This window comes from Takifugu rubripes, chromosome 8 (assembly GCF_901000725.2).
Source record: "Takifugu rubripes chromosome 8, fTakRub1.2, whole genome shotgun sequence".
NCBI lineage: Eukaryota > Metazoa > Chordata > Actinopteri > Tetraodontiformes > Tetraodontidae > Takifugu > Takifugu rubripes.
The window spans coordinates 10,410,422-10,435,271 of record NC_042292.1 but is presented as its reverse complement, the minus strand read 5'-3'; the positions used below and the strand labels follow the sequence as shown (position 1 = coordinate 10,435,271).

The window sequence follows — 24,850 nt, the reverse complement described above, 5'->3', positions numbered from 1 at the left end:
TCTCTTCTCACACACACACACACACACACACACACACCTTTTTAAAAAAGTCTCTTTTTTGTCCTCCAGCTGATTCAACTTCAGCCAGCAGCCATGTTTTTGTATGTGTTTGTCCACACGGTGGCGCCATTGTCCCCCACCATTCAGCAGACCAGCAGGGACACTTTGGTTGGACCTACGAGTGTCAAGAAGTGTGCTTTCTGCCTGTGTGTGTGTGTGTGTGTGTGTGTGTGTGTGTGTGTGTGTCGCATCATTCTAAATGCTGTATAATGTAATGAAATGAATGACTCTTTGAGAGTTCCTGTAGGGAGAAGGGCATAAGTTTAACGCTATGCGAACATAGCTGCAGTGAAGACTCGAATCGGACAATGTGAGGAGAAAGTATTAGAGATGAAGAGGAGAACTTCCTCCATCCCCTCTTGAGAGCCTTCATTGGTGTCCTGTGGGGAAGATAGAGGACGTCCTGTTATCATCAGTGCTTTCTCCCGGGTCTGATGATATGAGGTGGAACTTTGTTTTCATGTTAATAACCATCATTTCGAACGAAAAGCGCCTCCGTGATCACTCGGTCACTGCGGCCCGTGGCCGACAGGGGGCGATATCCGGTCACTGTGCCGGAAAACCAATAAAAAGGAAGAAAAAGCCGGAAGTGGTTCACTCGGGAAGCAGGTCAACAATAACAGATCTTCGACACCCGTGAGTAGATTTAATGTTAAAGACGGCTTTGTTCGATTGCTCTGTTTACATGTCACTTTTATACAATAAAAAAACAAACCTACGCACTCAAAGCAGCGTTCGGAAAGTGCCTTGATTCGAAATTAATGACTGACGATATGGCGAAAGTGAAATTGAATCTTATACGTCAGGTAGAATGTAATAAAATAAAACAATTCCTACGTTGTCGTTAAAGGCTACCCTTTTATGTCACATGTAGAAAATGTGTAGTTTTTAATATGGTTGGTATATAGCAAGCAACGTTGTCAGTACAAAGTACGCTGTACAAAGTACAAAGTGCTCCTCCCTCTAGAAACATGCTGGGTGACGGTGTTTCACTTTAAATACAGATCCTGCAACGTTCTGTCTGTCTCCAACAGGCCAGACTTCCAGACCTCAGTAAAAGTGCGACCCCAGACAGCGTGATGGAGGAAGAAGAGGCCGCTCAGGAGTGGGATCCCCCGTTCACCTCAGAGATCCATGCAGCCGAAGCCCTGGCAGCAGACATGGACCCCTGGATTGTGTTCAACTCTAGAAAAACCCCCCGGTCCGAATTTGATGCCTGGCTGGAAAACAACAGGCCTTCGCGTGTGCACAGATATGGCAGCGAGGAAGGGGTCGGTAACGTGGGCTGGATTTCTGTGCGCGGCACGAACTTCTGTCTCAGCAGTGGGGACGTGAAAGGTCTGCAGGAGAGCTGGGAGAAACATTTGGACAGTGGTCGTCCCGTTACCTTCCAGGCGGTGCGAGAACTGGCTCTGAACCACGGCGTACTGTCAGGCAAGTGGCTGATGCACTTGGAACCTGGGTTCAAATTGGACCACGCTTGGGAGAGCGTGGCCAGAGCAGCCCTCGATGGTAAAATTAACTCCGCAAAGGTCAGTACCTATGACCCCAGCGGAAGTGCCAGGCAGGTCATTTGTGTCTACAATCAGAACTTCACGGATGAGAGCGAGGTCGTCAGGCTGGACTCCATCATCCGCGCCACAGGGGTGAAATGTCCTCTCAACTACAAGCCGGACGTGTACACCTACCTGGGCATCTACAGGAACAACTGCTGGAAACTCTGTCCCACCATATACGAGAGCAAATTTGACCTGGAGTGTGTCCCCAGACGTTCCCACATCGTCAACAAAGTCACCAATCTGGAAGTGACATAGACAGTTTGTGCTTCTGACTTGAAAGTGCCAACGCCTTAGTTCTCAGACCTGCATGAACTTGAATTTCAGGTCCTGGGAAATAAAAGCACTGACCTTTTGATGGAATCATCCGCGCTGCGTTTCTGTTTAGGATTCTGAACGTGTTGATTTTAACAGCTTACCTGTTTTTCTGGCTTCCAAATTAAACCAATAACCATGTGTTTGAACAGACAGATTTGCCAAATAAAGTATACTTGTGAGGACCGTTCTGATATATATTTATTGTCCAGAGTGTTTGGCAACCATCCACATCAGCATCATATAGACTGTTTACACCACAGCAGGCGAGTTGCGAATGTCTTAAACGGCTGTTAAAAGCAACAATGACGGCACATAAAAGATCTGCTACAAGCTGGTCATTAAAGTAAGAAATGCAGCACTTCACGTGGTACTTGGCATGTTAATCATCGGACACGCCTGCAGAGTCACCTCAGGGGCGAGGAAACGAGACAGCAGACATCAGGGACACAAAGACGGCGATCGTCGCTACAATACCGGTACAAAAACATGCTTCTTGTGTTTGGGGAACACGACCTTCAGCGCTGACCTGCGGCTGAAGCGCCCGGCGGTTCCCGTTCGTAGGGGACAAAGGGAACGCTGGCGTCTGGGCTGCTGTGGGGACGTTTCTGGGGCGCTACATTCAGTCTCTTGCAGATCATCTTCACAGGCGACGCTTGTCCCGTCTTTAGGGCCGCGAGCAGCAGCTGGAGGAGATCTTTAGGTGGGATGTCCCGACACAAAGCGGGCCTGGGTTCCACTGTTCAAAATGGAAATGAGGCGGTCCTCGTCGGCAGACGTCAGCACGTCGTAATCGTCCAGCACCGCGGGCTGGTGGTTGGCATTGGTCGCAACGTCCATCATGGCCTCGTTTTGGAGCAGGTTGGCGATGGGGTGTGGGTAGGTCATCCAAGTGCTTCCGGGCATGTTGGCGGCGTCGGCTGCAGTGCTGTTTTGGGCCGCGGAGGAGGAGCTGGGAGGAGCGGGCGGATGGCACGCCATCGAGGCGCCGTTTCCACATTCCGTCATCAGCCCGGGGTTCAGGAAGTCCACGAAGTCATCGATGTTTAGACTGGCCAGAGTGTTCTGACCCTGGTGTTCGAAGCTGGGAAAATCCGACATGTTGTCGTCCATGAGAGTGGGGTCCACGCGGAAGGGCTGCAGGCTGAAGGAGCCGCCCAGTTGTGAGGACGCCACGCCCCCTTGAGAAGATGATGGCTCCTGGGAGACACCGGCCGATATGTTGGGGAAGAACTCGTCAAGGTCGGACTGGTTGACGGTGGAGAATTCCTGGTTGATGGCGGGGGTGGTGACGGAGGAGGAAGAGGCAGCCGAGGAGCTGGGAGCCTGGGTCACTGGGAAGCTGGACACTGCAGCAGCTTTAGGTTGGGGGCCCAGGTTAAGGCTCTCCATGATTCTCCACGCTTGGTGTGTGGCCGTCGCGGAGGGGGAGGAGTCGGGCTTAGGATGCACCGAGAAGCCCTGCATCTGCTGGCTGAAGGAGTACGAAGGCTGCGGCTTTGCTGCTCCGGCAATAGGAGGCGCTAGAGAGAGAACGGCAAGAACCTCTTGTTAGCTTTAGCTCGAACTTCCTTCGCACCATCCAAGACAGGTCGGCTGGACTGTTCGTGAAGAGCTAAACCAGGAGGAACCGGGGAGGAAGGGGTGTTTTCAGAGCAGACAGCTACCGCCCCCCACCTGTGCAGCGACGGGACACCCTAACCAGGAGGGCGGACTCACCAGTCTGCGCGGGGACCGTGGCGGGAGGCTTGGCCGTCACCGTCCTCCTCGGACTTATGTGCCGTCGGTCGTGCGGAATGGTCACTGCGAGTAGAAAGGTGTGGTTGGCATTTTGCTCTTTGCACCTACGTTACCGTGAAGACATGTAGCAGAGTACCGGTTGATAAGAGCGGCCCCAGCTTCAGGCCGTGGAACACGTCTCCCGTCCTCTTCCTCTTCTCACTCAGTCTGTACTCGTCTGCGGGGTCGTGATTTAACACAACTCAAACACTTGATTTGGGAAACGTAAGGAAAACAGGCGTGTCCTAACAGGAGGGGTTTCTTTTCACCTGGGTCCGCCGGCAGGTACTGGAAGTCCACCGGCTCGCTGACCTCGCGGTCCGACGGCCGCCGGAGCTGCATCTTCACCCTGATGGGCTCAGAGATGTTGGCGTCGCGGTACGGCGGCGTGCGGAACACGATGGCCACCTGTCTGTGCACGTCCGCCTGGGAGAAGGTGCCCTTCCCCTCCCACGAGTCCTGGAAGAAGCGGACTTCAATGTCCTCTGCATGAACACAGAAACAAGCAGATGATGGCGATCAAACGCAAGCGACCGAGCGTCGAGATGGTGCTCAGGTCCTTGCTGGTGATGACAGAGATGGAGCAGAGATGCTTCTGGATCTGATCCAGCCATCTTCAAGCCTCTCAGAACAGCTGGAACAGCTGCTCCAGGTGAGAACCTCTCAGCTTTAACGTGGAAAGAAGCCTCTCGCCAGTTCAGCGTCAACAGGATTTACCTTTCTGAACTTTGTCACACAGCAGAAAGATCTCATCTCCTCCTTTACAGCTTCCGGAGTTGCGATTGACTCTGCAGATCTTCAGCTCAGCTGTGTTTGGGGCTCCTGCAGAAGATAACGACCAAATCTACTGATGAACAAATGCCTTCGATTCTGTCTCACGCCCGTCTCACTTAGTCCCGGTGTTTTTAAAACAATTTAAAAGGGACGCGATCCAGCAACAACACCTTCGGGGTTAAGTGCACAGAACAAAAGTGTGTTTTCATGTGTGGCGTGACGATCGTGCGGCTGCACAGAGACGCGGGAATTTTAATCAACTTTATCAGCTGGCCCGGATTTACAGCTGCAGACAGCAAACAGCCCAGAAACGATAAAGTGCTCCGAAAGCCCCGTCTGTGAGGGCGAGCGCGTGTTCACTCACTGTTGTCATAAATGGGCTGGGACACCACAGGCGTCAGCTGGATTCGCTCGCCTGTCGGCTGAGTGAAGGAGGCCTGGAAGCAGAGCCGCACAGAATTCAGGTCAAACTCCTCTTCCCACACCTTCGGCTCTGGAACTGCAGCCAAGACACAGCAGGGAAAGGGTGGGAGCCCGGTCAGACAACAACAGCCTGCATCCTGTTTGTCGGAGGCAGCATTACACCGCGCGGGTGTGCACACAGCCTTCAGGGCAGCAGACGCCTCAGGAACCCGTCGCCGTTAAAAACCTATTCCTGAATTTCAGAAATCCCTGAGAAGACTGATTTCAAAATTCACATTGACAGGAACAGAGCAGGATGAAAGGAATGGAGCTACACCACAATCAAACAGCAGGAAGGGGGGAGGGGGCGAAGATAGCATCGCCCTCACGTCCTCAAACTTCTGTAAACTCTGGTACTTCTGAGATGTTAGCCCTCACTGGGCACAGTAAGCTAGGCTAAAGCCCAAAGAAGCTAACGTTGGTTAGCAGTTACATTTTCCTTTAGCCGTGTATGAAAGTTGCCGCCTGTGTTGCATGAACACCTACTGTTGAAGGGGTTGTTGTTGGTCTGCAGCCTGCAGGTGATGGCTTCGGTTACATCCTTCTTCTTCACACACTGAATGCCCAGATTTGGAAAGCTAAAAGCAAACACAGCAAGGACGTGAGTAGAGAGAACCACGGAAACACACAGGCTGACAGGACTCGTGGGGATCATGGAGATCCAGAAACTTGGGTTGGAGCTTCCCGGACGGAACAATGGAAGATGGATGAAAACACTGCCCACGCACACCAAGAAATGATTCACACGTCAGCAATCGTGAGGCGGGTGTGTGAGCAACTGACAGCCTGACTCTGGAGGCTGAGCTGGACAGAACCGGTCCGGCCCAGTCCTGTCCCTCCACCGAGCTCGAAGCAACCACAGGCGGCAGCTTCTCGTACCGCTGTCAGACGGCGTTAGCTTGCCGTCTGTGACAAACCTGTCACGGTTGTCATGGTGACCAATTAGGCAGAAACATCTTTTTTACCTGTGTTTGATCAGTTTTGCCCCAAAGTGACTGAAATTCCAGAACAGCCAGACAGCTCGTTCCAAAGTTCCATCAGGACAAACCACAATAACGAGACAGAAATAATGGCTGCTACAACTTAACTCGCTGTCATGAAATAACTTCAATGTAATTAAATTACCCCAAACCAATATGAGCAGGTGACGACCATTTGGAACCCTTCCACCTGCTCCTATGTGTCCCAGTACACACACCAGCACCAGTACCAGTACCAGTACAGGGCTCCACACCAGCGCTAACACACAGCACCAGTACAGTTTCTATCCGAGGACAGACGGATTCCAGGCTGTAACATTACATCATGACTCACTCGTGTTTTTCCCAATAGCAAACAGGAGCAACCTGAACTTGTTGATAGGTGCTGCGAGACATTAATCATTTACTCTGGTTCAATCCTGAGAAGATCCGAATAAACACGCTTTTACCCAGAGGACCGTAAACGCATCTTTATCTGGGTCACTTTCCCAACAAACGCCAGACGCCGCCTTGTTTTTCTGGTCCGTAAGGGCGGCGCTGGGGGAAAACGGCAACCAGCTCTCGGGAGCAGCACACACACACACACACACCTGTGTATTCTTCTCTCCTGCAGGTCGGCCTCGTAGTATCCATGTTTGCAGTCCTTCCCAACCAGTTCGTGTGGGTGAGGCTTGTGGGGTGCGTTCTTGGTCACCAGTGAAATGCGAACACGCAGGGGACCGCTGTAATTGTGCACCTGCGGGAGTAACACGCCCTCCTTTTTACCAATTCTCTTTTCTGGCCTCAACGCTAAGCTAACCGACTGTTTGGTTTGGTTCGGTACAACTCAAGGACGTGAATGTACAGACGATTCCCACTCACCTTGATGGCTGGGTGTGTTTTAGTGGTGTCGTTGCTCTTCTCTCCAGGAATGCTCCCAGCTGAACGGCCCTCGCACTTGTACCTGAACCTCATCCCCCTCTGCTTGGGCTGCTCGATGATCTCTATGAAGGGACTCGCTGTCCAGGGGAGAGAAGAATTTAAATCCACACAGGAAGAGGGTCAACACAGACGGAGTTCCATGTTTACTCATGGACCGACTGTGCTGAGGTCATTGACAGGAAGCCGTCTCCTACCTGTGCCGAGCGAGCTCCGGCTCCATCCATACCCGCCTGTGGAGGAGAGAAACAAGAGCAGTCAACCTTCAGACTCGGTCATTTATGTTGTGGCTCAAATGAGAAGCCAGAGAAGGAAACGGTGTCTAAGGAGGCCAGAGGTTGTCCGAGAATCCCCTGTAAAGCAATCTGTCACATGAAGAAGATAACAATGACAGAGGGGGTGTAGTGTCAACGTAAAGTTATCTGCTTTGTAGCAAAGGCCCGTGGGAATCAGGAAGCGGCGGAGCTCCAGTTTCAGAAGTGTGAAGGAGAAGCAAGGTGTGACGCTGGATCAGATGGCCAACGCTCCTCCCCGCGGCTCCCGAGGCTTTGAAAAGGTCAGGATGAGGTCCAAGTCACATCTCGCCTGTTTCTACTGCGCCGATGCTGAACACAGGTGAATACTCAGTAACCAAGAACCATGGGTTCAGCACCAAGAACCATTAAACGTGACGCACAATCGAGAGAATACTGTCAAGTGATGAGAACACAGGGAAAAATGTTAAAACTCTGCTTCCAATGCGGCTATTTTGATTTTTTTTTTACTCTCATCTACTCACTAATTTAGCATCTAGCGAGGTAGTGACAGGACAACAACACACACATTGTCGGATCATTCTGTCATTTCCGTAGTCACAACTGAAGGTAAATAAATAGAAAAGCCCCAAACGTGCAGTCGCGAGCTGGTTTAGAGAGTTTACCTGTAATTCCAGGTGGAGGTGGGCGGGAATTAAAATTAAAAGCCATTTTCAATGAAACCAGGTGTGACACACGTCAGTTTAACACTGCGAACATTAGCCAGGTTTGGATAACGGGTAAAAACGCCGCTACGGAAGAAAGCGCGACTAATAAGAAGAAAATGAAGGCTTATTAACGAAGTTTGGAGAAAGAGAAACGGTGAAGAGGGAAAACAGGCCTCTAAGTTTTATCGCAATTTTAAAAAGGCGAAAGGGTGGGTCCGACACCACCTGAGCGGGTTCCAGGTTGACGCTGACTTCCGACTGTAGTTGTTGGAGCGCAGACTGCTGCAGTTAGCGCAATCTGCAGCGGGGCTTTCCCCTGCTAGCACAACTCCGCGCACTTTCACCTCCAGCCTCGGAAACCGACCGAACACACCGCCAAAAGTCTGCCCGGCCCCGCTTACCCTCCATGGTCGTGTCCGGCTCGGGCCTCTCCGCCACCAGCAGCGGGTCTCGCTGGGCTTTTTCGGGGCTAAATTGATGCAAATTCGCAGCGCGGACGATGAAAACTTCTTGACTCCGCAGCAGCGCTGTCGCCTGTTTGGCTCCGCCCACATCTGTGGCGCCTTCACGGGACAGGCTGTAAAGATGGACAAAAACGTTTCAAGGGTTCCGGTAAAGTGACGGGAATAAAATCATCAACGGGCAGACTGTATTTTATCAAAATAACCTACATCACGTGACCCTGGACCCACCACACAAAAGTGATTTATTCTGGGAAAAAATGCCTAAAATCCTTTAGGAAGCTACAAAACTACAAACAAAAACAAATGATGACAAATATAATGGACGCACAAATTGTGACTTTGAAAACAGCATCTGCTCAGCAGTGAAGCTTGTCATTCAAAGGACAATTCCTCATCTGCTTTGTGTCTTTTAATCTGTACTGTACTCAAAAAGTGTGACTTTTCTTTCTTTCTTTCTTTCTTTTTAAATTTCGAGCCACGTCTTTATTTGGAAGCGACTGGCATCTCACGAACAATACATCTATTTCCCTTAAATTGTCCCAGGGAAATTTTGGCTATTTGTTACGGCTATTGTTTCACCTGTTCTGAAACAAATACTGCTTGTGGCGAGCCGATGCTCTTATTTTGAAGTAACTGAGTGTTTCCGGCCCTGTCCTCTGGTTATCTTTATGCAGCTGCGTCCTTTCTGTGCCTTTCGTTTTCAGGGCAAATTTCCTCCACCCACTCAAACCAGTGCGGAAATACCCAGATGACGCACTTGGTGGACAAGAAGAAGCCGCTGTGAGTGGGAGGCACAGCAGCATAACTTTGGGCTGAAGTCACGGTCTCGAAAGTAGATCCACCGATCCCCGCTGGGAGTGGTTTTGGCCGTAAACAGGCCGATCTAGCTTTTATATTTCATTTTCCTGGCAGGATTTTAATGCAAATCCACAGATCCCAACGGTTAAAGATTGTCACTTATTTGTTATTTTCCCTTGTTGTCCCGTTTTAAGGCATAAAATTATATCAAAACAACTTTTAGGTTTTCCATTATGACACAGTTTGACCAGTAGAAGGCACTCTATGTCTACTATATCCTCTCACGGTTTGTTTTCAAACGTCTTCGTTTTGAGCAAGATAAAGAAATATAGGTACATAAGCCTCAGCTGTCGGCTGTGGTTTTAAATATTTACGTGTCGTTTTTGGTTAGTTTATTTTTTCTGTCAGAAGTAACGAAGCAACTTTAAGAAACAAGGATTCCTGAACGTCGCGCACTGGTGGTGGAAGTGGGCGTGTTGGGATCCGCCGTGGCTGTGGGCGTGGCTTGGCGGTGCAGTGGGGCGGTGCCTGTCCTGCCAACTACAGACTGCGGCGGGTTCAGCTCTTTGTTACAGAAATGGCGGAGGGGGAGTTGGACATTGACTCGCTGATTTCCAGGCTTTTAGAAGGTAAGTTTGCAACTACATCTTGCCTGTATTGACCGGGTCAGTTTCCGGTTCAGAACTCCGCTGTTTTTTGGCGCAACCTATGGAGAAAAGGTGCGCTTCTCCAGTTAACGTTAGCTAGCTGTTCCCTGTGTAGGAGTGAGCAGGACCACAGCATTTAGCCTTTAACCTTAAGCCTGCCACCAACTCTCAGATTGACGCCTTATTGTCCCCACAACGTTCAGATGGGGCTGTTTTATCTCGGGTCGAACCGTGATAGCCAAGCCGTGTCTGCTGTGCTGTCCCTGGAACAAACGTCGCACCAGCTAACTGGGGAAAACGAGAGCTGCGTTGTGTGGTTGGCTCACAATCTTTCCTGTTCTCCATCATGGTTCGGTTAAAAACTGCTGGAAAGCTCAATCCTGAGGCGCAAACCGCGTCATTAAGGACCGAAGCTGTTAATAAGTGAATGACGAGCTGTGGAAGTTGCTTCTACCCAGCCCAGAGGGACGGGGGACAGTGTTGGGACAGTAGTTTACTTCAGGCTTGCTGCAGTGTTTGTCCCATTAAGTAGAGAGAATGGACACGCCTGTGACTTTAGCAGCACTATTTAGCACTCAAATAGACCAAAAAATACAGTTTTCTATTCTTCTCACCTTTGCAAGATCTTAAACTGAAGGAATGTTTCCCAAGTCATGTCAAAACTAATGAAATAATAAGTGATTTATAAAGTATCATCAGTATTTGGATGGTTTGTGTTGTCACATTTCTTTCTTCTTCATGTGATTTGTGCGAGTCCTTCACCAAAAGTAACCTTTAGACCCGGGGCTTTCGTGGAAAGTGATGTTCTTCCGGCATCACGGTTTTGTGTTGGGTAGTGGCGGAGTGGCTAAATAAAGGATGCTGACTCTGCTGAGCTCACCTGTCTGGTTCCTCCGGAGGAAGCGCCGAAGTCGCCCGGAAGCCTTCAGCAAACAGGAGGACGGCCGAGGCAGCAGAGAACAAACACCCCCCGCCGCTCCTGGCCGCTGGAGCGCTCGCACGGGTGCAGACGTCGCTCTTTTCCCGCCCCGTGTACAAATGAACCGTGGTGTTGGATCGTGTCGGTGCATCGATCGCGCTTGTTACGTAACGCGTGTTTGCTGTGCATGCATCAACACGGCGAGCCGGTCCTATCAGCCCAGGAGCAGCTTTCACTATGACGAGGAACCCTCAGTGGAGGAAAGGGCTTCTCCTCTCGATGCGAGCGCGTTTATACCCGCCGGCGCCCCCACGTGCAGTTTAAAAAGGCCCGCTCGACACTTTCCCGCGGGATTGGAACCAGGGTTTGATAGAAATGTTCCCCGTTGGAGCTTTGAAACGTGTCCAAGCTTCTGTGGAAATGCTTCTCCTACAGAGGTTCTCCCCAAGCGCCACTTCTACAGAAGCTGCACGGTCCAGATAAGCCCGTGCTCTCAGGTTCTTCTTGGGGCTTTTCTCCCAAATCAACCTGCTCAAATTGATGCCGGCGCGTATTTTTGGCGGCTTAAAGGATCTTAAAGATGGAACATTTCACTAGACTTCGCAGTGTTTAGCTGCATTTCCACTGCGGGAAGTTTGGGGTCATTTTACGGGAACTATTTGGGCTTGTTTCCACTGCGGGCCAGTTACAGGAACTTTTATGGGGCCCAAATGAGTCCCGGCTCCAAGGTCGGCACTTAGATCGGCCCTGAAAACTCTCAAGCTGGTTTACTTGGCGCTGATTGGCTAAACCTCGGATTAGCCTTGCAGACATCGTGTCTTCTCTCGTTCATAGCAATGCGCACAAACCAGAACCCCGGGTGACGTCACGCATAACGATTATAAACTCATGATGTCCGACCAAGCAGTGGTGGACGCAGCCATGGAGAGGGCCAAGTGAGAGGAACCGCCCCTGGAAAGTTCCTGTCCCAGTATGTACCAGGAGTTCCTGCAGTGAAAACGCAGCCTTGGTCTCGGAGCAGCGCCCCCTGCTGTTACTTCTGCGCTGAGATGCACTTTTCACCCTTACACCACTTCTCTCTTCCTCTGTGGTGAACCTCAGAACCTCCCTGCTGGTTCACACGTACGGAGCGCTGCCAGCGCTGCTAAATGTCAGCAGGTACAGCTGTCCCAAGCTGGAATTAACCCCCACTTTTAAACACACACACACACACTACAAGGCTCAAACTGCTTTTAAACCCACAAAAACATTTTAAAAGGTGTGTGTAGGAGATGGGGTTTCACTTTAGCCTGTTAGCATCACAACAGGTGGGTTTTAAGCTACAGTAGCGTTGGAGCGGACCTGTAGCTTCTCCAGGATTGTGTCCTTCAGCAGCAAAGTCCTGGTGGCCTGAGCGTTCCGGTTTTATCTGACGGCGTCCAGCACAGGGAAGTCTTGTCTACGTAGCTTTGTGGTTAAAGTGTGGTTGAACTGGAATGGTTTTTCTGTACAGTCAGTCAGAATTCCACTTGTTCAGCCTGTGAGTAACAGACCTGTCTGATAGCAGTTTAACACGTTTCCACAGACCGTCACCGTAGCTGACGAGTTGTGTTCTTCCTGTTTGGTGGCTGAGCCTCCTTATCAGAGCTGAGTCTGTGATCCAGCTAGATTGGGCCTCCTCTCCCACAACATGCCTTAGCACATGCTAAGTGTGTCCAACGGCCGGGGCGTCAAGTTAACGGGGCTTGAAGCTGCCTATCCTGCAACCCAGTCCAGACAGACCCTCGTTCCTTCAGGTTCTTCTACAGCAGCTTCAGGAGGAGCACTGGTGGGGGTCCAGTGTGCCAGTGGGGACACAATGGTGGAGCCTGTGTGGCAGGGAGCGTTCGCCCCCTGGCACCAAACGCAGCAGAGAGCTCACCCAGGCAGGCTATTTAGCCACCCCCCACCCCCCCACCCCCACTCATTACCTCGCCTTCTGTGTCTCCCTGTCTTCAGTTCCGACATGTTTCTGTCTTTCTGCTCTCCTGTTTGTCTGTTTCTTTTTGTCTCCAGCCCACAAAGACGGCCATTCAGCCCCGGCGCTGGTGGGCGGGCGCAAAAATGCCACGGCCGCACAGATCTCCTGCAGCTGGCGCGGCTCCGCCGTCCGGCGCTGACTGAGGGGTCACTGTTTTCCATCGTCCCCGCGGGAGATGGCGGGGTTGAAACTGGAGGAGGGGCTTTTGCAAAGGCTCTGGCGCTACAGTCACACCTGCTTAACGTGCGCGTGCCTGCCCCGGACGCCGGTTTTGGCTCGTGGCGTTTGAGCGGAAAAGGTCGCGGGGCCAAACGCAGTCGTCGTCCGCCCGTGACCGTGTACGGTAACACCTCCAGGAGGATCTGAGGAGCTCTGCCCTCCTTCGGGTGTTCCACTGCCCCCACACATGGAGGTGGAGCACCTTCTGACCCTTTATTACAGACCATTCACGTGGCTCCACCAGTCCTTTAATCCAGGAGTGTGTGTCTGCTCCCAGTCTCCGACCGCCTCTGCCTGCACCAGCAGACATTCTTCTCTGAGGGTCTTACCAGCATGTCCAAATTGGGATCTATTTTTTTGTGTCCAGAAATGGTCATGGATGGGTGTCTGTTCTCGATCCCAATCTCCTGGAAGCAGCGTTCCCAGCGGCTGCTTCCTCTCCTGGGACGACCCAGAGCTCTGGCTCTGGTTGCTCCCTCGCCCTGCAGTGTCCTCCTCACCTGTTCGTCTCACCTGAATGAGGACAACCCGCTCGCGTTGTGGTTGTGCGATCACTCCTGTGGGGTCGTGGTGCTGCACCGTGTCAGTTTGTGGTGCACAAGCTCTTTAGATGAACCACTTCCTGTCACACGCTCACTGGGGAGGTTCATTCGTACACCCTGAACATCTCTCCCCTCTCTTCATCACGCCGGGGACGTTGACCCTGCAACATTTAGTTGGGATTCTGAGCATGACGTCTTCCCTCCCCTGCAAATATAGCTGCAGCACCCCACTCAGGAAGGCCTTGCAGGCTGGGAACTGGTCTTGCTGGGTTGTCATGGTCACGGGAGGTGATGGAGCTGGGCCAGACTCAAGAAAGAAAGCTGACTACAAGCCTGTGCTGGTAGATGTTGAAGTCAAGGTCACTCTGTGTGTGTGTGTGGGTGTGTGTGTGTGTGTGTGATGAAGGAATTGGCATGTTTGGTGTTTGTGTTTTCAGCTTGTCCTGAGTTTACCACAGAATGAAACAGTATCCCCCTAAAGGCGAGCGATGCTGGCTGCGTGCGTGTGGCTCTCCTGTGTCAGCTGAGCAGGCAGAAGGAGAATAAAGTGTTTTCCTGGCTGCCATTTTGGTTCAGATCCCCCCCCCCACACACACACACACACACACACTTCTAAATATAACCCTGAACTGACCCTTTTGTGATTCCGCCGTGTGCTCGCCGCAGCCGTTTATCTCCAGGCAGAAATAACAAGGACGTCTCACACACACAGTTTTCCTTTAGAACAGGTGGGTGTGTACTGTGTCACCTGCGGGAAGCCCCACTCCTCTCTCCTCCTTCTGTCACACACACACACACACACACACACACACACACACACACACACACACACACACACGAGCCTCTATGCTGCGTTGAGCCGCCTGGTGCCTGGCAGGGGTGCCAAGGTGTCACCTGACAGTTCTGGTCTGAGTCAGCTCTGACCCAGTTCTGCTGCGAATTGGGTCTCACCCCCCAGCACCCTGGGGACGTTGGCCGGGGCAGAGCAGGGGGTGTGTGGTAGGTGGCGCTGGTTCATAGGAAAGGCCTCCAGGGGCAGGGCCTGTTCATGGTTCCTCTGCCTTCTGACTGGTTTCTGTGCAGGTGGATCTACTGGATTCCTTTCACTTCTCCTCAGGTCTCTTTTCTGCGATGATGATGATGATGATGGCAGCTCATGGTTAAACCTGCTCTACACGTTGGTCTCTTCTTGCAATAAGCACGTGGTTGTGTTTCTTAGTCATGTCAAAGGAGAAGAATTGGCCATAAACGCAGCTGTAACTCTCCGTAATCCCGAACGTTATCATTAAAACCAGTTTTCCCATAAAAATAATGGAAAAGGAACTGCTGTGTGCCTTTTAGGGAACATTATAGACCGAAACGTCACTTTAGAGGCTTTAAATGTAGCTTGACATAGAGATAGCAGCCCGGCTCCGCTTGTTAGATCTCACCAGGCTGTGTGGTTGCTACGGTGACGGCCTCCCAGCCTTTTTGTGGTATGCGGTATTCGCTTTTCCTGTGAAGAATGATGCGGTTACTGTTTAACCAGGCTGTGTTGATCCGCCAGTGCGAGGATGCCGTCCGGGGAAGATCGTCCAGATGACGGAGGCTGAGGTCCGCGGCCTGTGCATCAAGTCCCGGGAGATCTTCCTCAGCCAGCCCATCCTGTTGGAGCTGGAGGCCCCACTCAAAATCTGCGGTGCGTATGCTCCCCCGCCCCGCCAGCCAGCCTCTTTCTGCCCGCGCTCACGCTCCCGTGTGCCACAGGCGACATTCACGGACAGTACACAGACCTGCTGAGGCTCTTCGAGTACGGCGGCTTCCCCCCGGAGGCCAACTACTTGTTCCTGGGCGACTACGTGGACAGAGGGAAGCAATCTCTGGAGACCATCTGCCTGCTGCTGGCGTACAAGATCAAATACCCCGAGAACTTCTTCCTGCTCCGGGGCAACCACGAGTGTGCCTCCATCAACCGCATCTACGGCTTCTACGATGAGTGTGAGCCGCCATTTTTCACATGACCCCCTTGGGGGCGGGGCAGCCACCCTGGGTCTGAACTCCCGGTTGATCCCGCAGGTAAACGCAGATTCAACATCAAGCTGTGGAAGACTTTTACCGACTGCTTCAACTGCCTGCCCATCGCCGCCATCGTGGACGAGAAGATCTTCTGCTGTCACGGAGGTTAGCGCCCACTTTTTTACACATGCTACAAACTAGCTACAGGGACAGCTCAAAAAGTAGAATGGCGTTAAAAAGGTTCAGTAATTCCTGTCACCCGTAGGAGTTTTGATGATTGTGCTGAAATTCAGCGTCTCCGAAAATAAGAATATTGTGGAGAAGGTTCAACATTGGAACGTCATGGTGTCCTCAACTCTGGAGCCTCTAAATGGTCTGTCTCTCATTCCTCATGGACCGGAGACAACGTCAGAATTGTCCTACCAAGGGTTGTGGAGAAGACCTGGGCCAGTACTCAAACATCCTCAGTCCCATCAGAGGGCTCCTCACTTAGCCTAAAAATTCCTTCCATGGAATCTTATCTTCAGAGTGATTCAGGAAGTTTCTGACTCAACTCAGTGAGGGGGGCACGGAACCTTTTATCTTCAGTGAGGAGGGGTGGTTGACCCTGTTGCTAGGAGACCCAGTCCTCTAAAAACAAATGCGCTCCCAGTGGACAGGGAAATCAGCCAATCACAGACCTTTGAAGTGTGTAATTGTGTTACGATGAATGTTTTGATGAAACCCAGCAAAATTAGATTTGGCAGAATGAGCATTAAAAAAACCCAGAATGAGAATAAAACGAGAGAGAAGAGCAGCGCTGCTGGTGGAGGAGAACACAAGTGGGGGCAGATTTGGGAGCGCGTCGCCGATAGATCAGTGCGTCGTTCCCTCTTAAGCACCAGCAGAGTTTGGGGTTTCTGGAAGCAGAATCGTCACTTTCTGAAATAAGCGACAAAAAAAATCTTGGAACTTTCCCCCTTTTTTTTTTTGAGATGTGCCTGTTTATTAAGGTCTGTCTGTGTGCCCGCAGGACTCTCTCCAGACCTGCAGTCGATGGAGCAGATCAGACGCATCATGAGGCCCACAGACGTACCTGACACAGGTGAGAGGACACTGTGGGGTCGTCTGGTCCGAGTCGCCTCTGCGTGGCGCAGATACACGTCACTGCAGAGAACTCGTTCTACCCGACAGGGACAAGAGTTTCTTTGGTGACACACCGGGGGGGGGGGGGTTCTCCTTCTCCTTCTCCTTCTCCTTCTCTCAACACTGGTGTTGGTGTGTACGTTATGCTTCACCAGAGGACAGGAGCTGCACACGCCCGTATAAGGCCATCTGTGTACAGACCCAGGCAGCGGCCCTCTCAGATCCTCTTATGGTCTTTGAAGGAGTCTCCAAGTGTGTGTGTGTGTGGGGGGGGGTTCATGGTGGTGGTTTCATTCCTGACGCAGTTCCCCCTGGCGCCCAACAGAGGGCGGCATTTCTCAGCTGCTCTCCTCCGACACTGTCGTTGGCAGGTCTCCTGTGCGACCTGCTGTGGTCGGACCCAGACAAGGACGTGCAGGGCTGGGGGGAGAACGACCGGGGGGTGTCATTCACGTTCGGAGCCGACGTGGTCAGCAAATTTCTGAACCGCCACGACCTGGACCTCATCTGCAGAGCCCATCAGGTGGGTATCGGCCCGTCTCTGCTGACTCGGTCATTGTGCCGATGGTGACGGCTGCTTTTCTGTGCCCCCCCCCCCCCTTTCCTCCAGGTGGTTGAAGATGGTTACGAGTTCTTTGCCAAGCGGCAGCTGGTGACGCTGTTCTCGGCTCCCAACTACTGCGGCGAGTTTGACAATGCCGGGGGCATGATGAGCGTGGATGAAACGCTGATGTGCTCCTTCCAGGTACAACAGAACTCTCTTTCCCAGAATCCCTCTGTAGAGGAGGTTCGTGTGTGCGTAGCGCCGTAACCGAGCGTTTCCGCCTGTGTGCAGATCCTGAAGCCCTCCGAGAAGAAAGCAAAGTATCAGTATGGAGGGATGAACACGGGGCGGCCCGTCACTCCCCCGCGCACAGCCCAGGCTCCAAAGAAACGATGAGGGGGGGGCGGGAGGCCGCGGGCGCTCCGGTTTGGCTTTTCACTACACACAGAACCTGAGGACGGACAGAAAGCTGGTTTCTTTTCTTTAACCCCCTTTGACAGCGCTGTCAGGCTCTTCTGCCTATATGTAACATTTTTAAAAACAAAGTATTAAAGTAAGAACACAACGTTGTCATTCTGTAGCAGACCAGAGTGGCTTTTTGACTTTGACCACAGAATGACCACTAGCTTAGTTGACCATCTGACACCTGTACAGTCACATGAGGTAACCATGACAACTGCTGGGTTTTCAATAAATAAGGGGACGTGAAAGGTCGGCGGCTCTCCTGCTTCTTTGTGTAGCTGCTGTTTCATGATAAACATTCACGTACAGATTGAGTTTTAAATTCTTTTAATGACAGGCATGACCCAGCAGTTTCCCTTTGACTCTGAATGTTCTGGCGGCTCCACGCCGGTTCCCTGTGCTGTCCACACGCCTCACTTCCAGCCCGAGTGGGGACCAGCTGATTCAACAATGCCCATTTCTGCTTTTCGTGTTTTGTGCCATTCACGGTCCGGATGCAGCAGTCTGGTTTCCACAGTTAAAAAAAAAAAAAAGTCTACAGTTTCTACAGTAACGTCAACACACAGCTGCCAGCAGCACGACCCGCTGATCAAACGCAGATCTTGTGCGTTGGGTCGGTGTCACGTGACTGACGTGAGCGTATTATATGCTCCGCAGTCTTTCGCCAAAAGATGGCGGCATTCACCTCCCGGGCTTGCACATCTATAAACTTCACAGTAGTCGTTCATTTGTTTGCGGGTCCTTCCCAAATCCAGTGGAATCGTTTCAAAACAATGGTCTTTTTCTTTTTCCAGTGGGACGAAGTCATCGCCAAAGGGGAAACTAAAAAGTTGATTCACTTTCATGGATTCTAGCTGCTGCAAAGGAATAAAACGTCAGTCTAAAAAATTAAATTAAAAATGGAACAAACGTGAAACGGATCATCATACTAGCCAAACAGAACACGCCACCCAGCATCCGCTAAACAAACACACTATGCTGCTAGCATAACAACTACAATTAGGACCATATGGGTGCCCTTATTCTGAAACAAACTCCCAATGCAATGACTGCACAAGCTGCCAGTTCAGATACAAAAATTGGACGAGAGAAGAAGAGCAAAATGCTGTCAGACAAGAGCGCGAAGGGGGAAAGACAAGGCGGCTCCCAGCGAAAGGCCCAGGGCCAAGAAGAAAGTCATCAGGGCACCTGCGGTCTCTGCATCTTTAGGCTCCACCAACCTGGAGGGAACAGGTGGACTTTGGTCAGAACTCCCAGACTCTGTGCTCCCCACAGTGGGTTCAGCTGGTACTCACTGTGGCGCGTACGACATGGACAGGCAGACAAAGTAGCCGCTGGATACGGAGAAGAGGACCATGATGACGGTGAACACGGCGTCGTGGTAGAAGAAGACGGGCAGGTAAGCGCGACTCTGAACATTGCAGAGCATGAGCAGGGGGACGAAGAGCACCCTGGAGACGACCAGCCCCGGGAACAGGCGAGACTCTTTAGCAGGCTGACAGAAACACAAGGAGCCCATGAGGTCCTGCGGTTTCAGCGACGACAGGAAGGCCCCCGCGCCGCCTCTTTGAAGGGTTAGCATTGATGCTACACATCTACACATGAAGACCTGACGTTCGAGTCAAAAAGGAGACGGCGAGGGACTCACCCAGCGAACGAACGTGGTGACGGTCCGGCCAAACCAGTCGCCGAGGTTGAAAGTCAAGAAGCAGCAGACGGCGATGAAGAAGCGATCTGAGGGTCAAGAGACGGGAGAGCACCAGTCAACGGCTGACGGCAGACGCGCGCCGACCTGTGGACACGGCTACGGGTGGACGCATACCCCAGCTGTGGAATATGGTTTTCACATCTGCGGTGACGGCTGGAAACACCGAGAGTGTGACTGTGAACACGAAGGTCACGCAGAAGGCCATCACCCAGATCTGAAAGGGACACAGCATTCAGGGATTGGTCCTTTTCCCCTCTCAATCAGCTGAGCTCAGGGTATGAAATATCATCAGTGACGTCATAGCCGCGCCATCCGTCACCTTCTTGAAGACCTCGATGACCGAGGCTTTGCTTTGACCCCGCTCCTCCTGCTCCATTGACAGGAAGGCCACTTTGGTCCCGTCTGCTTCGGCGTCCTTCTGGCCTTCAGCCGGGCCCCCGTTGGCGTGTCCGTTCTGCACGTTGCCTTTCTCTGGAACCACACGTGCACTCAACGCCATGACCGTGACCGTGTGTGTTTGTGTGTGTGTGTTTCTGCCTGCGTGCACTCCGACAGGCTGGCTCTTTGTCTGACAGGATAAACAGAGGGTGGACTCTAACGAGATAATGTTGGACTAAACTAAAGTGGTGATGTGAGTGGGAACAGATCTGAGGATTCCAGCTGACATGAGGTTAGAGACCAACCTTTCAGCAGCTCGTCGCTGGCGCCTGCCTCATAATTGCTGCTCTTGCCCAGGTAAAACTGGCCAAACTCCTGCAACAGACAGCACACAATGTTCTGTTTTCACGCTCTGGTTCCTCTAGTTTGGTTAAGGAAACGGGTAGAAGCAGTCAGCCAGTGAACAAGGCGACTGACTGACCAGGTGAGGCAGCAGCAGGTAGCTGATGAGTGTAACCAGTGTCCCCACACACGGCGTGATGAAGTAGCCCAGAGCCGCCGTCTCTGAGCCCGCGTCACCTGGGCGACAGACACGGCGGTTAGCCCGGCGGCGCACAAACCAGATATGGAAACACGGTGCGTCACACGCAGATTTGACTGTTACTAAGCAACTAGGAATTCGCCTTACTGCCGATGGCCAACAGCATTGCAACGGCAGCAAAGGTTCCGGCGAGGCCCTGGCCGCTCATGAAGATGGCGCTGTACTTCTGAGGCAGCAGACCCACCAGGCCGAACAGGCTGCCCTGCAGGACGGCGCCGAAGGCTGCGGGCGAAAGGCCGGGTTGTAAAGCGAGGACGGCCTCAGCGCGGGCCAGCGGGGGCTCGCACACTCACAGTTGATGAACCAGATGGTTGCCATGGTGACGGAGAAGAAGCGGTCCGCGTCCATTGGCACTTTGACCAGCACTGCGGTGAAGATAAAGAACAGCAGGATGAAGACCAGGCTCCCCGCGATGCGGATGGCCTCCGATATCCTGGAAGCACAAAAGAAGCAGCTCAGATGCGGGGAGTTTCCTGGAGGCGCCTCGGGGTGACGGACGACCTCTGACCTCTGGTACAGGATGGAGTTGAGCAGCGTGAAGAGCAGCAGGGGCAGCTGGGACAGCAGCGTCATCCAGTTGTTGAAGTAGTAGTTCTTCCCGACCACCGCTGTGCCATTGCGCCACTCTCTTGTGTTCAGGCGACCTTGGAAATACTGCCGTCGACAACAAAACACCAGTTCAACAAACTCCAGTGCCATGAAAGATGGGAAAAACAAACATCCCAGCTCCCCCACACCAATCTATACTGGTCTATGATTATTGTTGTGGTGAACAAGTTCAGAGATTGTGGAAGTTATATTTACGGCTCCGGAATATCTGCCTGAAAAGAGCTTTAAGCTCTGGGAACTGTGGGAAATGTGTTAACAGGGGGCCTCGCTCCCACCTCAAGAACATGTGAAAACGCACATGCTTACTGAGTCACATGACATGCGGCGTCGGTCTAAGCCGCTTCACCTCCTGAACATTTAAGTCCCGTTCTTACCAGTGACGCCGTCATGAAGAAATTCCAGGGGAGCAGCGTTCCCAGGCCCAGGATGAAGAATGCGATTCCCACCAAGTAGCCCCTGTTGGCGGACACGGGATAAGATGGGAGTCACAACTCTGAGAGCACGATCAGAAACTGGAGCCAACAGAACCGAGTAAGAGAGCAGACTCACCGGTCCACGGGAGGGTTCGTCCGGCCCTTCATCCTGACACAGGAAGTGCTACACAAACCCTGTGGACGACAGCGAGGACGACATTCACATGACCAAGGAAGCTCACGCTAAACAGCCAATCAGACGTCAGCGCTGTGGAGGTTCCATGAATCAGACCCCCCCCCTGTCGGAAATGGGCACCAACTTCCTGTGCAAGCACACACACACACACACACCCGCAGGCTTCCAACCCAGACCCACTGAACACTTATTTGACCTTCTGTTGTGTATCCGTAGCACACACACACACACCTGAAACACTGATCACGTCACACCTGAAACACTGATCACGTCACACCTGAAACACTGATCACGTCACACACACACCCGTCTGCTCACCTCAGCCCCCTCCGTCTAACCCCCCCTCCAACACAACAAACAAAGACACATGAGCAGGCAGGACACAACACACACACAGATCAGATGACAGGGCAGTCGTAGTCACACTTGAGTGTGTTTCCACGGCTGCAGGACAGTTCACACAAGTCCAAATATGACCTTCAGTGTGACAGAAGTTTGTTTAAATGCGTCTGTTCTGCTCTCTCCTTTACCCACCACCCCCCATAGGGTCCTGCTCGAGGTTCTTTCCTATTAAAGGCAGTTTCTGGTGGCTTGTTGGAGGATCAGGCTCTGGATTTGTGTCAGACAGTCTGTATAAATAAAGCTGTGTTGAACGTGTGTGTCAGGCAGGAAACAGTGGTGACAGCCTGGCCTTGGGGGTGGGGGGTGGGGTTTAGAACACCTCTGATCAAGCTATTCAAATGATGACATGAGGGAGAACTCCGGTGGAAAACCCAGGCAGGAAATGGGCCACCAAAACCCCAGCATGTGTGAAAGGCCACGTGGCCGGGCTCTCCACCGGAGAGGAACCACACCTCATTTCTTCCTTTTATGTTCTGACGTTCTTCAGATGTTTGCTGCACCCTGCACACACCTGCAACAGGTAAGAAGTGTCACCACCTACCACGGGGACGGCGTGAGGCCGCCAAACCTCCGGAGACAACTATTTTACACAAGGGTTCAAATGGCGCCAAAAAGGTACAGGCTGAAAACGACTGGCGCCTTCTGGGAGGTGTCAGCCTGTTGGATCAGGGAACACAAGTCTCTCTCCTGCTGTTCAAAATGGAATTATTACAACGTCCGAGGTTCGATCAATGAGAAAGACGGATTTATTTACGGGGAGGAAGAAGCATTTCCACTAATGCAGATGACAAATCAGCTTCCTTCCATCACGAGCTCTGGATATTAGACAGAACTGTAATGTCTGGTTCTGCTACCATCATTTCCTCATCTTACATCCGTTGACTGTTTAAAAGGGCCCTGATCAGGGTTCCTGTTCAAACATTGGGACACGTAATCCATCTGTAGTTCCTAATCTATAATCCACACTGACTCACACACTCCAGAGGCATGGAGCCTCCAGCAGAATCTGCTCACACACTGGCGCCCATCAAAGGCCGTGTTTTCAGTCTAATGCCGAAAAGAATAAATACCAAGAAGCTCTGATAGAAGAGGGGGGGCATTTTAGCGTTTGTCCTGCCATCATCCACCCACCTCCATCCCCCCCTACCTGCCCTCGACCGCTGCATCCCATGCGCTCCTCCTCGGGCCACATGCACGCTTCAACTCATCTCTCTCCCTTTTCTTTTTAAATCAAATCTCGATCCATTTTGGATCGTTACCCAAATATAATCTCACCTCTGGCAGACACAAACGTGGCTTTTCTCCATAGACTTAATTCACAACGTTGTGATCGTAACGAGATAATCGTCGCGCCATAATTCAATTCTATCCGCAGTCACGCTTTAGCATCCCCATCAAAACCTCCGCGCGTCACCAATAATCGCTCATTCATCTTCATTTAAAGAGGATAAAGCAGTCGGTGTTCGAGGGTAAACATCATTTTAAGGGCGCAGCGGGGAGACAGAGCCGCGTTGTTCTGTAATTACCGAGGCGACCTTGAAGTAAACAAAAAAGGCGGATGAATTCGTCCACACAAATGGGTGATGATGCCAGCGAAAATAAGTCATTTAGACACGCAAAAACTAACCTTAGATTAGCGTGGCAGCTCCTCACTGCTTTTTCATAATGTTCCCAGCCCGGAATCCGGCCGTTGTGATGTCCAGAATGTTGCGGCGTCACACAGGCTCTATACACGTGGCGGGAACGAAGAAATGGCTGTGCGATGGCGCGGCACGCGAACGCTCTGGGACAATGACGTCATAATGGCAGCTCCCCTAACTGTACTTCCGGTTTCATGATTGAGCTCCGCAGTTTATTTTTCGTTTGGTTTGTTTAAATTCACCCATTAAAAAAAGAAAGGAAGAGGATGAAGCGATGTGCTCGTGTGTCGCATTACAAGACATGGTTTACGGAACACCTACGAGATCATTCACCCTCATTATGACGCGATAAACAGGAAAATTGCTTTTTTTTAAAATTAATTTACCGTGATTCTTACAATTCCAAAGGTACAATACACATTTAAGATTTTTTTTTTAGTAAACGCAGTAATGTAAAGTAAAGTAAACGCAGAATAAATGTCTTTAAAAAAAATAAACACAAAAAAGGGAAGAAAAAAACAGAAAATGACGACACACATCCAGGGAAGGTCTTCCTTCCCTGGAACAGGTTCGTGCTGATGTGCACTGATGGATGGTCGGATAATGTTGGCGCTGTTTGCGCCCTCTGTTGGTAAGGTACACGCTCGGTACATTGTAGCTGGAAACGTCCATAATTATCAGCAGGGCAGTTGCTCAGAGTTCTGGGGCCCAGGAACAACCCAAACCATTGTTGGACTGCTGGGGGCGCGGATCTGGGCCACTGGGTCCAACTCAGACAAGCAGATACTCCTGATTCTGGAGCAACATTTAATTGTTCCATTATGTATTTCTTTTTGTAAACATTAAATGTTTTGTTAAATGGAAAAACTGATTAAGAACTACCCTAGTCCAGGAATACACAAAATCTAAATGGGATATTCAGTACCGTAGTTCTAGCCCGACAGCTTCGCCCATTGGACATGGAGGACAAGCTCTTTTGAGCCATGTTGTGTGCCAAGAATTATACATTTTAAACCACCAAAGTGAGCGTAAAGTGTTTCTTTTGTCTACATTGTTAGTGTCATCTATTATTGTGTCTTTTACTTTTATATTATTGCAATAACTTTATGACAAACATGTGAGCACATCATGATAACAAAATTGACCTTTGCCTAACGCTCAAAAATGCTGAGTCGAACTTGAATGCATCATAATACAATTCAATGCAGCCTCATAACTGACTGGTGCAGTTAGCTGAGTCGCTGCTCTACAATGAACTGGTATTTATATTTGCTGTCCTGGGCCCCTGACCTGCTGCTCCCATTCCTGACCATCATATCATTTGATCTCCCTCACTCCCTGCTTGAGTCTGCACGTGCTCACTTCACATGAGGAAGAACGAACC

General features: G+C 51.4%; 4 protein-coding genes across 5 annotated transcripts; 2 read left to right on the top strand and 2 right to left on the bottom strand.

Moving 5' to 3' along the window:
* The first annotated feature begins 557 nt into the window (after window positions 1-557).
* On the top strand, window positions 558-2,117 carry c8h11orf68 (chromosome 8 C11orf68 homolog). Its single transcript, XM_003966731.3, has 2 exons — window positions 558-696; window positions 1,095-2,117. Exon 2 carries the CDS (start codon window positions 1,140-1,142, stop codon window positions 1,872-1,874), a length of 735 nt encoding a protein of 244 aa, XP_003966780.2. The 5' UTR covers window positions 558-696; window positions 1,095-1,139; the 3' UTR covers window positions 1,875-2,117.
* On the bottom strand, window positions 2,115-10,843 carry rela (v-rel avian reticuloendotheliosis viral oncogene homolog A). Its single transcript, XM_011606457.2, is given in 13 exon segments — window positions 2,115-2,674; window positions 2,676-3,454; window positions 3,651-3,734; window positions 3,808-3,888; window positions 3,980-4,195; window positions 4,428-4,532; window positions 4,849-4,983; window positions 5,433-5,524; window positions 6,517-6,662; window positions 6,788-6,924; window positions 7,042-7,077; window positions 8,207-8,382; window positions 10,595-10,843. Coding segments are annotated over 12 exon segments (2,043 nt in total). The 5' UTR covers window positions 8,214-8,382; window positions 10,595-10,843; the 3' UTR covers window positions 2,115-2,449.
* On the top strand, window positions 9,542-17,771 carry LOC101073968 (serine/threonine-protein phosphatase PP1-beta catalytic subunit). Of its 2 annotated transcripts, none has more exons than XM_029839699.1 (8): window positions 9,542-9,696; window positions 14,940-15,071; window positions 15,140-15,370; window positions 15,449-15,553; window positions 16,401-16,472; window positions 16,885-17,036; window positions 17,124-17,258; window positions 17,349-17,771. In XM_029839699.1, exons 1-8 carry the CDS (start codon window positions 9,645-9,647, stop codon window positions 17,451-17,453), a joined length of 984 nt encoding a protein of 327 aa, XP_029695559.1. In that variant the 5' UTR covers window positions 9,542-9,644; the 3' UTR covers window positions 17,454-17,771. The 2 variants fall into 2 exon arrangements, with proteins under 2 accessions (XP_029695559.1, XP_029695558.1); XM_029839698.1 differs by having other exon boundaries at window positions 9,597-9,696; window positions 14,922-15,071.
* A 58-nt stretch (window positions 17,772-17,829) lies between these two features.
* On the bottom strand, window positions 17,830-23,620 carry LOC101061184 (equilibrative nucleoside transporter 2). The gene is made up of 13 exons (XM_003966732.3): window positions 23,454-23,620; window positions 21,365-21,423; window positions 21,190-21,271; window positions 20,715-20,860; window positions 20,500-20,639; window positions 20,294-20,428; window positions 20,087-20,184; window positions 19,911-19,980; window positions 19,547-19,698; window positions 19,342-19,441; window positions 19,168-19,253; window positions 18,815-19,014; window positions 17,830-18,739 (listed from the first exon to the last, which is right to left on the bottom strand). Exons 2-13 carry the CDS (start codon window positions 21,394-21,396, stop codon window positions 18,628-18,630), a joined length of 1,353 nt encoding a protein of 450 aa, XP_003966781.1. The 5' UTR covers window positions 21,397-21,423; window positions 23,454-23,620; the 3' UTR covers window positions 17,830-18,627.
* Window positions 23,621-24,850: the final 1,230 nt, after the last annotated feature.

Coding starts and splice junctions, on each gene's coding strand:
- c8h11orf68 (XM_003966731.3), top strand. CDS start 1,140: ATGGAGGAAGAAGAGGCCGCTCAGGAGTGGGATCCCCCGTTCACCTCA.
- LOC101073968 (XM_029839698.1), top strand. CDS start 9,645: ATGGCGGAGGGGGAGTTGGACATTGACTCGCTGATTTCCAGGCTTTTA. Junction 16,473..16,884: donor CACAGACGTACCTGACACAG/GTGAGAGGACAC, acceptor TGTCGTTGGCAG/GTCTCCTGTGCGACCTGCTG. Junction 17,037..17,123: donor TCATCTGCAGAGCCCATCAG/GTGGGTATCGGC, acceptor CCTTTCCTCCAG/GTGGTTGAAGATGGTTACGA.
- LOC101061184 (XM_003966732.3), bottom strand. CDS start 21,396: ATGAAGGGCCGGACGAACCCTCCCGTGGACCG. Junction 20,640..20,714: donor AACTCCATCCTGTACCAGAG/GTCAGAGGTCGT, acceptor TTGTGCTTCCAG/GATATCGGAGGCCATCCGCA. Junction 19,254..19,341: donor AACCATATTCCACAGCTGGG/GTATGCGTCCAC, acceptor CTTGACCCTCAG/ATCGCTTCTTCATCGCCGTC.